At 47.9% G+C, this 14,253-nt stretch overlaps 6 protein-coding genes across 6 annotated transcripts; 2 read left to right on the forward strand and 4 right to left on the reverse strand.

Moving 5' to 3' along the window:
* Positions 1-1,200: 1,200 nt before the first annotated feature.
* Positions 1,201-2,853, reverse strand: PEX2_038450 (Major facilitator superfamily domain, general substrate transporter; the record flags this gene model as incomplete). Its single annotated transcript, XM_016741120.1, has 2 exons — positions 1,201-1,561; positions 1,637-2,853. 2 exons carry the CDS (start codon positions 2,851-2,853, stop codon positions 1,201-1,203), a joined length of 1,578 nt encoding a protein of 525 aa, XP_016596825.1.
* A 649-nt stretch (positions 2,854-3,502) lies between these two features.
* Positions 3,503-6,292, forward strand: PEX2_038460 (beta-glucosidase; the record flags this gene model as incomplete). Its single annotated transcript, XM_016741121.1, has 3 exons — positions 3,503-4,302; positions 4,392-5,658; positions 5,726-6,292. 3 exons carry the CDS (start codon positions 3,503-3,505, stop codon positions 6,290-6,292), a joined length of 2,634 nt encoding a protein of 877 aa, XP_016596826.1.
* An 88-nt stretch (positions 6,293-6,380) lies between these two features.
* Positions 6,381-7,779, reverse strand: PEX2_038470 (fungal specific transcription factor domain-containing protein; the record flags this gene model as incomplete). Its single annotated transcript, XM_016741122.1, has 2 exons — positions 6,381-7,230; positions 7,298-7,779. The coding sequence occupies 2 exons, from the start codon at positions 7,777-7,779 to the stop codon at positions 6,381-6,383; spliced, it is 1,332 nt and encodes a 443-aa protein (XP_016596827.1).
* Positions 7,780-8,592: 813 nt separating this feature from the next.
* Positions 8,593-10,026, reverse strand: PEX2_038480 (uncharacterized protein; the record flags this gene model as incomplete). Its single annotated transcript, XM_016741123.1, has 4 exons — positions 8,593-9,559; positions 9,611-9,652; positions 9,715-9,868; positions 9,930-10,026. The coding sequence occupies 4 exons, from the start codon at positions 10,024-10,026 to the stop codon at positions 8,593-8,595; spliced, it is 1,260 nt and encodes a 419-aa protein (XP_016596828.1).
* A 1,176-nt stretch (positions 10,027-11,202) lies between these two features.
* PEX2_038490 (Acyl-CoA oxidase/dehydrogenase, type 1) lies at positions 11,203-13,164 on the reverse strand (the record flags this gene model as incomplete). The annotated part of the gene is made up of 1 exon (XM_016741124.1): positions 11,203-13,164. One exon carries the CDS (start codon positions 13,162-13,164, stop codon positions 11,203-11,205), a length of 1,962 nt encoding a protein of 653 aa, XP_016596829.1.
* Positions 13,165-13,544: 380 nt separating this feature from the next.
* Positions 13,545-14,061, forward strand: PEX2_038500 (uncharacterized protein; the record flags this gene model as incomplete). The annotated part of the gene is made up of 2 exons (XM_016741125.1): positions 13,545-13,620; positions 13,742-14,061. The coding sequence occupies 2 exons, from the start codon at positions 13,545-13,547 to the stop codon at positions 14,059-14,061; spliced, it is 396 nt and encodes a 131-aa protein (XP_016596830.1).
* Positions 14,062-14,253: the final 192 nt, after the last annotated feature.

Here is a 14,253-nt window from a genome sequence, read left to right on the forward strand (position 1 = left end):
CTTCCAGCACAGGGGGGATTAGTCAGTCATCACGTAATGGTACTTAGTAAGCAGCCAAATGATCCATGGATCCACGGATACTCCCGCGGTCAGTGCCCCAGGGGATGCTCATGCTTAGTAACATCAAAATAATGCTCAGGTTATGTTTAGGTGCTCGGTGAGCATTCAGGTCATAATCACTAGTACCTACATATGCAGGTACTCAGACTAAGGTTATAGAGCGCTTAGTGAACGTATAGCGTATCTAATAGTCAAGCCAGCGGCATAAGCGAGCAGGGAACCCCACCTAAGATGCGTCTCCATTTACATTAGCACATACATGTTAATTCAACTACCCAGCACGTGTAAGACCCCCAAGATATAATCTAGGAGGACACTTGCGATGAATGTCAACTCGGGAGATAGAGACATATCCCATACTGTGGATTGTATAGTGAACTAATAGATACTTGTTTAAAGAAGCACCTCCCAAAGACAATATATATGTTTCTAGGAGTATAACCTGTGATAATTACTACCTTGGTTCCCTAGCTCTCTGAGTGATGCGATTCGACAATGCTAAAATGTATGCTACCTGTTCTCTAGAACATGAGGAACTTAAAGACTGACATGTACCTCATGGGGCTTCTTCGATGCCTTTTCACTTTTATTGGGCAGAATTCATGGTTGGCCATTCACATCAAGGGTGAAATACCTACCAGATAAGTGGAAGTTCCTCTAGCTTGAAGGAATTGGCTAAAGGGCATAAATTGGAATGTTGAATTAACGAGAGAACGCAACGAACTTCCTGCATATTAAACAAAAGCTAGGTTTTATATGCCTATGCGGTAATAATTGACCCTGGCCGATTTGATGCATAGACAAATTGTCACTCAGATATTGTTGGGGAATTACCCCCTGGAGCCAAGCCCATTTCCCGATATGCAGTAAGGATTTCAAGACGACTAAAGCAAGCTGACTGTTGGGGAGGTCAAAAACACCCCACTTTGTTATATTATGAGACCACAATTCCTGATCGGGAGTTACAGAATTTGACGAATTTGAATTAAATTATCGACACCTCTTGCTTGCACGCTTGAACCATACAGCTCTGTTAAATCCGTTTGACCTTTGCATAAGATTAATCTGGTCAGCCAGTGCCTAGCATGTCTACCTGATCATGGCTAAACATCTATTTCCGACTCAATATTTAATTTACACTCAAGCCAGTTCGTTATGAACAGTCGATGAACCATTCTTTGAATCGTCGAGGGTACCCACCGGGGTCTTATACTCCGCACTACCTCCCACCAGAGCATCTGGGCCGTCGAAGACCACGGCGATTTGCTCCAGTGAGTAGCCTTTAGTTTCGGGGTAGAAAAAGTATGCCGTAATACCGAATATCATCAGCACAACAATGAATACAATATAATATTTCCATGCAATGGCATCCAATGCAATGGGGTTGACGAATGTGTTGAAAAACATGCCAACAATGGTGGAGACCCATGTGACAGTCAGACCGCGGGATCGAAGGCGGAAGGGCCAGATTTCGCAGGGATAAGAGGTGAGGAAGGGGGTCCTGGCAACAGATGGGCTTTATTAGCAACTGTAAACGTGGAGAGGGGAGTGGGAGTAGGAAACAGGGAAAACTCACAGCGCAACACAATATCCTGCGAAGAAAATGAAAAGGAAAGGGATGACGGCAGCACCGGTTGCACTATCGCCTGTCGTCGCGAATGACCCCGAAAGAGCTGTGACAAGCACATAACTCACAAACATAATCACGGCTGAGGCCAAGAAAAGTGGGCGGCGTCCGAGCCGATCAATCAAAAAGGCTCCAATTGCAGCAAATACAAGGTCCCACATCTGGAGGCAAGCTGAGATGAGAGTTTGGTCTCGAACGTTGGTAACTCCAATAGATGTCAGGATTAGGGCCAGGTAGTATGAAATCACACCATTGCCAACCCATTGAGCAAACATTCCCAAGCTGATAGAAATCATCAAGCGACGACGGTTACCAGGTGTCTTGAACATCTCTGCATAAGAACCGTTATTACTTGCCTCCTTCTCTGCCCGAATGGTGGAGAGAATCTCCTGAAATTCGTAGTTGACCAAAGGCGAGGAAGCATCACCCGCAGCATGGTATTTTGTGAGTATTTCACGTGCTTCCTCCTCCCGGTCAACTGAAACCAACCACCGAGGGCTCTCTGGGGCGAGGAAAAATCCAGGCAAAGCAACAAGAGGCACCAGCGCTTGCAGAAGTGATGGAAGTCGCCAGGACCAATGAGATGAGTATGTCCGTGAAGCGAAAACCACCCAAGCCGCAACCGTTCCACCCACGTACCATCCTGACATGAAAAGAGAATTGAGGATTCCACGGTGGGTCGGGTAGGCAATTTCGTTGATTAAGAGGGGAACAGCGTTTCCAAACAGAGCAGAGGCAACCCCCAAGAATAGACGGGCTAGTAAGAATGCCTTGTCATTTGGTGCTGCTGCCTGGAGCACACTTCCGAGAACCAGGAAGATATATCCCACGTAAACTCCTGGCTTTCGTCCATATCGATTGGCAATCCAGGCGGCAGTTGGGTATCCAACACCACATCCGAGCCAGTAGATTGCGTTGATCCATCCAAGCCAAGCGCCGGCTGGATGGTCCATGAAAGTTTTCCACTGATCCAAGGCCTCAAGACCATTCATTAAGGATCCGTCATACCCGTTGGCCGATGAGTACAACACCAAAGAAAGGATGATGAGGTTAAGACGCAAAAGATGCCGCTGCTTCCACCAAGGAATACCATCTAATGGGAGGACAGCAGTCAAATGATCAACTGGAACAGAGTTGCCAGGATTCTTTGTGGGATTGGCCCCCATGGTGTGGACGGTTCAGATATGGTTCCCGCGAAAAGTAGGAGGCTTGTAGACGAAAGAAACCACGGGGTTGTATGAGCCTTTTATCAAACAAGGGCGACGACTTTTGCCGCTATTTCCGATGGTCCCATTCTCAGGATTATGGTTTTCCTTTTCAACGCGCTCAGAAATTCCGAAACTGTGTTGGTTCAGAGACAATTGAGACCGATGAAGGGTATGTTGACCAATCAATTAGATGGGCCTTTACCGTGATCCGGTCTTTCATATACCCGCTCACATGGTCATCCGACTCCATCAAGTTCTTCGGCATTCACTTCTCCAGAAATGCGATTGCGGGATGAATTTTGCGGAGTACATGGGGAACGGGGTCGGCATTGAACCAGTTATCGGGACGCGGAGAAAAGGAGAAACGGAGAAACGGAGAAACGGAGAAATCCACAGTTGAGGTCAAGGACAACCAACCACATCGTTCGGGGTCAACCCGCGATACTCGGTATGTGCTCCGACAATTCGCGAAAGTGCTTCGTGACGCAAAAGAACGAGAGAAAAAAAAAATGGAGACTTTCTTACGGGCGCCAGAGCCTGAAATACATAGGCAGGGTGCCCTTTCCTTGATGTGGGGGATTTTAGTTTTTTCAAACACCAGGACAAAATGCCGTTTGTCGAAACTGCGATCAATGGGGTGGATGAATCCTTTGCGAGAATCGCAAAAGCTGACATTGAGGTGATTCTCAAACAACTCACACAAGATGAAAAAGTTGCACTTTTGACAGGTGCGTATTACGCGTCGGGGCGATTGGCGTTCACAAACATGAGAGATGAAGCTGACCCTTGTTCACGCACAGGCGAGGACTTTTGGCATACCGTTCCCATACCCAGACTAGGTATCCCCTCAATCCGAGTCTCCGATGGTCCCAATGGTGTACGGGGCACTCGCTTTTTCAGCAGCGTTCCCGCCGCATGCTTGCCGTGCGGGACTGCGATCGGCGCCACATTTGATCGAGATCTCGCAGTTGAGATTGGACATGTGCTCGCCGCAGAAGCGAAAGCTAAAGGCGCACACGTTTTACTTGGTCCGACGATCAATATCGCGCGAGGCCCACTGGGAGGAAGAGGCTTCGAGTCATACTCTGAAGACCCGATCCTGTCTGGTGTTCTCGCGGGCCACTACTGCAGGGGACTGAAAGAGAAGAATATCAGCGCGACTCTCAAGCACTTTGTTTGCAATGACCAAGAGCATGAACGTATGGCTGTCAGCTCTATTGTTACTGATCGAGCGTTGAGAGAAATTTACCTCCTCCCGTTTCAGATTGCGATCGCGCTTGGGAGTCCGGACGCAATCATGACAGCATATAATAAGGTTAATGGTGTACATGCGGCTGAAAACAAGACTTTGCTACAAGATATTCTTCGTGGAGAATGGGGCTGGGATGGATTGGTGATGAGTGACTGGTAACTACGTCCTCCCCCCCCCCCCCCCCCCCCCCCCCCCCCCNGGTGCACACTCAGAGATACTAATACACGATTTGCTTTGATTCCAGGTTCGGAACATACAGCACCTCCGAAGCTGTGGTGGCGGGTCTAGATCTAGAGATGCCAGGCCCCCCAAGATGGCGCGGCGCTGCCTTGACACACGCTATCACATCCAACAAAATCCCACTTTCCGCATTGAACGATCGGGTCAGAGCAGTTCTGAAACTCGTTCAAAAGGCAAGCAAATCAGGGGTCCCTGAGCGCGCTCCAGAGACCCAGCTAAATCGACCTGAGGATCGAGCGCTGCTCAGAAAGATCGCGTCGGAGGCGATTGTACTTCTGAAGAACGATGATAATATCCTCCCATTCAACAAGAACAAAAAGGTCGCAGTCATTGGACCTAACGCTAAAATCGCCACCTACTGTGGAGGTGGCAGTGCGGCATTGAACCCGTACTATGCTGTCACGCCCTTTGATGGTATCTCTGCTTCAGCTCTCGGTGATGTGGAGTTCGCACAGGGTATCTACGGTCATCAAATGCTGCCCCTGCTCGGCAAGCGTCTTCGCACTGAAGATAATGTGGTTGGGTTCACCTTGAGCATTTTCAATGATTCACCAAAGTTGGCGACTAGAAAGCCTCTCGAGCAACGACACGAAACCGATTCGATGATCATTTTCATGGACTATGACCATCCGGAGTTGCAAAAGACTTGGTATGCAGATGCAGAGGGATACTTTACCCCGGAAGAGTCCGGAACGTACGATTTCGGACTTACCGTTCATGGCACAGCAAAGCTATACGTCGACGGTGAGCTTCTCATCAACAATGCCGACATCCAAAGACCAGGAACTAGCTTCTTCGGCAGTGGAACACTGGAGGACAGAGCAGCCTTGGAATTAGAGGCTGGGAGAAAATACAAGATCCATGCCCAATGGGGATGTGGCAAAACTAGCACATTCAGAGTCCCTGGTGTGGTCGATTTCGGACACGGTGGATTCCGCTTTGGGGCATGCAAACGTCTCTCACCTCAGGATGGTATTGCTGAGGCTGTGAAGGTAGCTTCGAATGTTGACCAGGTAATCCTACTTGCAGGACTAAGCGCCGAATGGGAATCAGAGGGCGAGGACAGGTCACACATGGGCTTGCCGCCCTATACAGATGAGTTGATTTCACAAGTGTTGGATGCAAATCCTAACACCGCTATTGTCATTCAAAGTGGCACTCCCGTCGAGATGCCTTGGGTCCACAAAGCGAAAAGCATTCTCCACGCATGGTATGGAGGAAACGAGACAGGAAATGGTATTGCTGATGTCGTATTCGGTGATGTAAATCCAGTAAGTGTTCATGCATATATGTCGCTCATGCAGAAGGGGAACTAACAACATGTGCTCTCTTGAACAGTCCGGCAAGCTTCCTCTTACATTCCCTCGACGCCTGAAAGACAATCCCACTTTCTTCAATTATCGATCCGAGGGTGGCCGAGTGCTGTATGGCGAAGATGTCTATGTGGGATATCGATACTACGATGGGCTGGAAATTGATCCACTGTTCCCCTTTGGCCACGGACTCTCCTACACCACTTTCAAGCTCTCAAATCTGGAGCTGATCAGGGAGTCGGACAGCCTTCTGCAAATAAAGTGCAAGGTGCAGAACACGGGATCGAGAATCGGTGCAGAGGTCCTCCAAGTATATGTGGCCCCTGTTTCTCCGCCTATCAAGCGACCTGTCAAGGAACTCAAGGAGTTCCGCAAGTGCTTGCTGGAACCGTTGTCGGAAGAAGTTGTGACGATTCCGCTGGATCTGATTCGTGCAACAAGTTTCTGGGATGAGAAAAGCGGGAGTTGGTGTAGTCACAGTGGGACCTATAAAGTCATGGTTGGAATAAGCAGTCGCGGAGACTTCTTGGAAGGCTCCTTGGACCTAAACGAAACAGTGTTTTGGTCTGGGAGTTGGGAGGTAGCTAATTGATAATTGTATGTTCCCATGAAATGTTTTCCTCTTCAAATTCACACTTTACACATGTATATAAAGAGGGCTCACTATTATCTACCGATAGTCATGTCTGGATACGATCTGTATCCACCCATGTCTGTAGATGCATGGTATTCATGCCTTCACTGCTGTCCAGTCGAGACAGGATGTCAGTGGAAAGTTGAACATACTCAGCTGCCTGTTTTGATATAGGATCATCAGGGTGAAAAGGACAGGCCAGAAGACTTGTCATGATATCGCGCACTTTGTTGGCTATATGCAAACCATTCGCCTCCAAGCTCAAGCGTGGAAAGTTAAATAGAATGAAGAACAACTGACGGCAAAGCTTTTCCCTCTCCACCCAAAGCAACCTTTGATCCAAAGCCGCGGGTTGGTGGCCGGTACTTGTTGCTGAAGGCTGAGCCTGTTGATGAGACTGCGCGGCTTCCAATTGATCCAGGATGAGACTCTGAAGCCAAAGATGAGTGACGTGTAGATTTGCTCGTATTGAAGAGAGTTGCAATCGAATGGCTTTTGTATTCTCGTCAATAACATCCTCGTTAAAGTTTTCCGGGGTTGACTCCCATGGTTGGAGAAACGAGGGAATATCGATGAGTAGATTTTGGAGACAATTCAAGCGCTCTTGGAAGTAAGAGACTTGGGCCCCAGTGTCCTTCGCTCTAATACACGCACATGGATCATCTGCAGCTGCGTTTGGATTGGGGCTTCTGATCGCGGCCCAAAACACGCGCGAGTGAAAAATAAAGCCTGACACCAAGCATGTCTCGATGTTGGCAGCTGGAAGCACCTCATGTTCAAAGATGAATTCATCATCCACTCCAAGTGGCATGAGATCTTCTGGATTGATGGAATCGAGCAAAACTGGATCCAGATAAGTGAGTCGCTCGCCGAGTAGATTCTGTAGTTGAGCGTGGCTGAAGGAGACATAACCGTGTTAGGTTGACTCGAGAAATGTTTTTTTGCATGCATGATAACACTCACACGAAACCATAAAACATAAGCCAGAAACCCTTTTTGCGTAGTTGAGTCTCGATACAATTCAGGCCGTCGTAATCAGAAATCCGATGCAGATTCAAAAGACGTGCAATTTGCATCGCTTCTACACTCAACATACGAGACCAATTGTGATCTCCAAGCTGTAGGTAAGCTGCGAAGAAGAGATATGGAACGGCAAATTTCTGAAAGTTGAGCTCGTCGAAATACGAGGATGTTCTCAGCCCCATTACTTTCTGGTAACAGAAGTGAATGAACTCCTTGCGCGACGAGAATCTCAAGGAGTATGGATCTAATTGGTAGGCCTGGAATCTGCTTCTCATGGTAGCCACTACCAATGCGGCGATGGATAGAATGAGTGCAAGGAACCCATCATCTTCACGGTCTTGGTCCTCCTGTAGAGCTTTCCGGAATGACGGACGGTGTACAATTGGAACCATTGGGTAGATGTAATCCAGATAGTCTTGCATAATTGCTTTGAATAGTCCTCGATCGCAGAGATCATCAGTCCTGTATGGAACCGTTGGAATTTGGTATGCTTCAGGTCGTATCTCTGCAGGGTATCTTCACGGGAGTTAGGACATGGCCCTGAAATTCCAGCAGGCCGGTCATATGGCGTACCGCTTTTTAGGTCCTCTGATTTTGGAGGGTAAGTCAAAAGTGCATGACAGGTTTAAATTCTCACATCGTGCACACCGCGACAAGGTATGCCCGGATCGTTGGAGTTTGCATTTTACCTTTCGCTTGCGACAGGTATCGCATGCTTGGGTTGATAGATCCGCACGAGGAGTGGATTGAGTCCCTCGTAACATCACGAATTTTAATAAGATACTAGATCAGACATTTTAAACGTAGAAACAAGAAAGCGTTTGGATAAAATAGTGTGTAAGTAGCCCTGGAGTTCGTTCTCTATATTAATCGGGCCACGCTAAGTCGGATTGGGCTTAGTTAGTCATCCGCCCAGCTGCCCAGGTGGGCCATATGTTTATGTAATGGTCAGGTGATGCTTATCTAATCGTCCTGGAGGTCCACGGTGCTTACTCAACCCCCTTCAGTAGTATAGGGGTAGGGGATTCTACAGTAACCTTTCTTTTGGTTTTCATAGCCGCAGAACTGTCAACGGATCTTTTGTGATCATATTCTTTATTCTCTTTACCAAGGATAGTGCGAAGCACCAAGAACCATGATTTTCTTGATATTGCTCATTGACCCCAACAGATATCGGGCCTAACTCCCATTCTCGCCATTCGGCAGCCAAGGACAGAGAAAGAAGAAATCTCAACTCAAAGTATATACTTGAACAGCGGCGACCGGTCTCCCATCATCTGTAGCTCGTGGTCGGTATATTTATCGTAAATCTCCTCTCTGCTCATCTCCGCGTTCCGTTTATTGGTACACCAGAGTTTGACCTCTAGGATGATACTTGCTGCCACGCCTGCCGCGGCGAACGCAAATGAGCTTCCAAATCCGGTGGGGTACATTGGGGCTTCACGTTCAATGTAGATAAAAGAACCCACAAGACCGCCAGCATTGCCAAGACTTAGCATGAAAGCGATGCCCATGCCTTGTTTTCTTGGGCCGGCGAGATTATTGGACGTCCATGCGTTGGTTCCAGGGAGGATCGGGTATAGACCAATACAAGCGAGAACAACTGCGAAATAGCAAGCCGCAATGTTGTTCTTAATATCTTCGGCTAGTGAGAAGAGCACCGCAAATGCAATAATCACCAATATTTGGCCGGTGACAATGATCGGCATGCGCCATCTCAATTTGTCTGCAAGGAGTGCAAATAGATAGGCGGATATCTCACCAGCGACATAAGGGGGTATTGAGAGCAGCTGAGCATTCGCGGCAGTATATCCCATGTTGGTGATGATCTGGGGAAGGGAAAACTTCAGGCCGTAATTGGGAACGGTGTTGGACCATATATTCAGGACTTGCAGGTAGAGGTGCGAATCCTTGAAGACACTGAACAATGTTTTCCAGTCGAATTTGTCCGGGTTCTCGTCAACCACGATACGGCCTCTCTTGGCTTGTTTTCGCAACAACAAATACCGAATCTCATCAGGCTGCAGCCATTTGGTGGAGAGCTCGAGTGATTCCACGAGAAAGAAGTAACAGACAAATGCCAGGAGTACAGATGCGGCTCCTTCAATGATGAAGATCCATCTCCAGCCAGCATAGCCACCAATGCTATCCATCTTTGTGAGACCAAATGCGAGAAGCCCGGAGAAAGCTCCAGATAATGAACTCGAAGTATAGAAAAGAGCAAGTCTGGTTTAAGTCTCATGCTGCAAATACCATCGAGAAACGAGCCAGACAGCTCCCGGGAAGAATCCAGCTCTATCAAGATAGTAGATTAGTAACTCAACTTATCTGAGGTAAGAAGAAATAGGTGGCTGTACTCAAAAACACCCAGCAGGAAACGAGTTGCACAAAGCGCAGAAAAGTTCTGGAAGAGCCCCGTAAGGGTTATAACAGTGCCCCAGTAAAATGTCAAGATTCCCAAATACACCGATGGCTTCTTGAATTTGCCTAGTAAAACGTTGCTAGGAACCTCTATAATCCAGTTAATATAGACAGGACAAATGATGGATTGTATCTCGAAGTTTCCGCTTACCGCACAGCACATAAGGGACGAAGAAGATTGCCAGAGCAATGTTGTACTGGGTGCCAGACATGTTCAAATCCGGCAGTAGGCCTTCAATTTTTAGCATTTCCTGTAAGATTATCCCGTGAGTGAGCAAGGAAGTGGGCTTCGGTGCAGAGGAAATGATGGATTACCAATATTTGCTCGGTCAATGTAGGAACAAAGATAGAGAATCATCAATACGGAACAGAGACGCCAATCAACCTGAATTCAATTTTAGATGTATTTCATAACCGTAGGAGTCATGCTGACCTTTCGAACACATTTCTTCCTTCTTTCATCTGAAAAGTTGGCCAGGAAATTCGCATCCTCGATACTCAACCCAGCTTCTATATATGCCTGGTGGAGATTGGGAGTTGCCTCCAGACTTTTATCACGGAAGGATTTCTCTACTTCCCTCACACTGTTTGGCTTTGATGAGGACATGGCAAAGAATAGTAACGAATCTGCTTGATAAAGAGTCAGAACAATATGGGATGGTCTGTCAATTGATATTTATATACTACGCCCTCCCCCACAACTCGCCCGCGCTCGCCACCAACAATTACCGGGGGGAGAGAAAGCGACGAGAGAGATTATATTTGCGGGGTAATTGTATCTCAATGGGGGATTCTAGCGAGCCTAGACAATTAGACATAGAGCATAAATCGACATGAACTGGTCACCACGTTAACCACATTAACCGCAGAGTCCGAGCAAGACCGAAAATCACCGGTTCCCAGGTTTGTATAACCGTGCCAAGCACCCACCAGACCTCAACATCATATCTAACACCAGGTATGGCGGCGTTGGGTGCTTGGCACAGTTTTCCGACAACGTTACCTTGAAGTGCGAATCTGCTCAAATGAATATGGGCTATACTGGTATGGAAATATGCACATTCACTTATACCTATACAATCCCCATAAAACAAAACTACTTCAATTAGGGAATAACACAGATGATTGTACATTTCGCATGGCGTAGATCGCTTATTCCTTTGACATCAGTGTAAATCGATCATCAGGCTTCTACAGAAATCTCAAAACAGGGTAGGTACAGTCATATTTGCCTTACGAAATATATATTTCCTTGCTAATGAATCGTATATAAAACAAAGATACGAGGCATTCAAACGAGATATGCTTACGAACTTGAAACTTGGCTTGATGGTTTGATATAATCAGCAAACCAAAAAGACATGTTGACAAAACATCCAATATCTGTCCATGATATCCATCAAATTACCAGTGCGTAATAATAATCAGATCTTCGCTAACTTGAAGACCGAAGTGCCTTCGCCCAAAAAGATCAATCGATCAATGGCAGACTCATACTGCCAAGAGGACTTCAAGGTGTCTTTAGCACCTGTGAGTGCTTGTGAGCGTACCCACCTAGAAGCAATATGTTTTGCACGCTCATCGTCATCGGTAGATGCATCGTACATGAGCAAACATGAGGACACTATAGCGGCAATATGTTGGAGGATATCCCTACCGCACCACAGGAGTTCCTCCCTGCTTGTACTCTGTGTGGTCTCGATTAGAGCGTCTAGTCTCCCCTCCACAATGGCGCACTCGCCCGGAAACCTCGATTGGCAGGTCTTCAAAATATCCCATGTCCATTCATTCAAAACTGAGCCAGCCGACTTCGCACCCTGCAACCGTTTGTCGGTAAGAACTCGAATAACGTCCTCCGCCATTACACTGACCGTGCCCTCCCAGATGGCATTAACGGTCGTGTCCCGATAGATTTTGGCGATGTTCAGAACACCGCCATCTTCATTATTCTCACAGTAACCAACTCCACCCAGGCATTCCATGCAAGAGCGAAGTCCGTGAGTCGAGTTCACACTCACAGTAGCCTTCAAGGCAGGTGTGATCAGACGCAGGAGAGTCGCAGCCCTGACAGGATCCTGCGGGATAAGCCCAGCAGCGTTCGTACCGCGGACCATGGAGTCCCAGCTCTGTTCCATAGTACCTTGCAGTGCGACCCCGAAAAATGTGAAATGCATTGCCGCAGAATACTTCATCATCTCATCTGCCATCCACCGCACATGGGGCACATTTTCCTGCAGAAGCGCTCCACGCGTCTTACGGATGCGAGTGTACGCCCGGCAAATTGATACCCCACGGCCCCAACCTGCTGCTGATGCACCCGCGCAATAGAGTCGCGTAATATTGAGCACAGTCGAGATGGCATTGATGCCCTTTCCTTCTTCCCCGACCAGCCAGCCACGCACCCCCTTCAACTCCAATTCTGCTGTAGGTAAAGACTTAGTACCCAGCTTATTCTTCAAACGCTGGATACGAATTCCGTTCAGCTCGCTCGCGTTGCTTTGTTTGCCAGAGCTACGGCGCATGGGGACAAAGAAAAGGCTGAGACCCTTGTCGGTCTGTGCAAGTAGCAGAGCCATGTCGGAGTCGGTGGCACTGCTGAACCACTTGAACCCGTCGATGCGCCATGGGCCAAGCTGCAATCCATGAGCATCCACGTCTCGTCCCTGTTCGACATATTGCGAGATTTCTTGTGTTGTCAGACGCCGCGCCAGTGTCTCCGTCTCTCGCACATCACTGCCACCCGTTCTCTCTGTCATCCATTGTCCGCTCGTCCAGGCCTCGCTAGGGTCATTCGATACAAGACGTCTGTATGCTTCTTGGATAACCGCGCGGCGACCGGGCTGGTCACCGTCCACGTCGTCCAAGCGTCCCTCCAACAACTTGGCCGCTCCGTCTGTCATCGAGGCTGGACACCCCGTCATCGCAGAACTTGGTGACCAGACATGGTTCAGTGCGAACTGATGCACGCGTCGGTTCCATTGTTTAGTACTCTTATCGTAGCCGGCTGTAACCAAGCCCTCCTCTTGTCCGATGGTTTTCAGTTTTCTCCATCCTTCTCCGGTGATTAATGGGTCGACGAGATTCTGGTTGCCGAAGGTAGTAAGCGGTCGGATGATAGGTGGGTTCACCTCGGCATCGGTGGCCAAGTTTAGGATGACTGGATCCAGTGCACGACGCGATAGGTTGTGGACTGAGACACCAACAGAGGATTCAGGTGGTAGGTAGAGATTGAGAATCCTCGCGAGGGTAGAATCATCAGAAGCCGCAAGGGAGCTGGAGTTTGCGGACCCATCGTTGACAAAGGTATATGCTGGGGGAACAGTGGGGATAGATTGGAAGAAGCCATCCGTCGATGATGAGGGTTTTCTGCTGGTCGAGTGGACCATGTTGTCTGTTCAGGTTGTATGTTTGGAGATAAAGTTAGGGTATCTATTTCCCACTTATCGAGGTTTGTGTAAACTATATAAGCACCGCATAGCCCCGATCACAACCGAGGTTCCCCATATAGTTCCCGTTTTTGATACCCCAGTTCCACCGGCTGTCTGCCTTCCACCGGATGTATCATACATCCTATTGGTCAATAGGGCATGTTGTACCCACATTATGGTATCTATACTATATCTTCTACCGGATATAATCCACCTGGTAAATCACCTGGACAAGGGTTAGTTCCACCTATGGACATCAAAAGTAGATCATTTTCTTCATATGCACGATATGCCCGATACCAAACAGTCTTACTTTCTCCTCCTCTCCATCCGCAACAATGTCTTCTCGCACTATCTACAACCCCGTGAAGGACTATACCATACCCAATACAGACCTTCCGTCCCTCGTGTTTGGTGAGTAGAGGCTACATCTATTAAGATACACTTCTTAACTATGGGTGGACTACCCCGATGTGCTCGCAAAAGATGATACCGTCCTCCACGTCGAGGAACAATCAAAGTCACTTTCTCACAGTTATGGTCACGCTTCAAGTCGCACCAGCAGAGTTGGAAGGTCTTTTGCTGTCTCATTCTTTGATTAAGGATGTCGCTGTCATTGGAGTTCCTGACGTCCAGATGGCGGGAAATGACCTTCCACGTGCGTATGTCGTCGCTGATCAGAGTAAGATCACAGAAGATGCAATCAAAAGCTTCGTAAGAGATAATCTCACATCGCATAAGCAATTGAGGGGTGGTGTCATATTCGTGCCTGAGATTCCCAAAAGCCCAACAGGTAAGATCCTTCGAAAGGAATTGCGGCAAGCGGCTGCGATGGAAATCAAGGCGAAGCTATGAGGGCAGGCCATGGGGTTGGCCTTGTATATTATGTAGATAATAACCCTGGAGGGGCTGACCCCAACTAGATGATAATCTATCCTATCCACATCTCAGACACCCATCAGTAGATATTGAACTCAATAACAGATGGACATGAGTAGATATGAGCGATGAGAAGCATATGTAGATCCTCGGCAGTCTCCACTATGA

The sequence above is a fragment of the Penicillium expansum genome (assembly GCF_000769745.1).
Source record: "Penicillium expansum strain MD-8 chromosome Unknown contig126, whole genome shotgun sequence".
NCBI classification, from domain to species: Eukaryota; Fungi; Ascomycota; class Eurotiomycetes; order Eurotiales; family Aspergillaceae; genus Penicillium; species Penicillium expansum.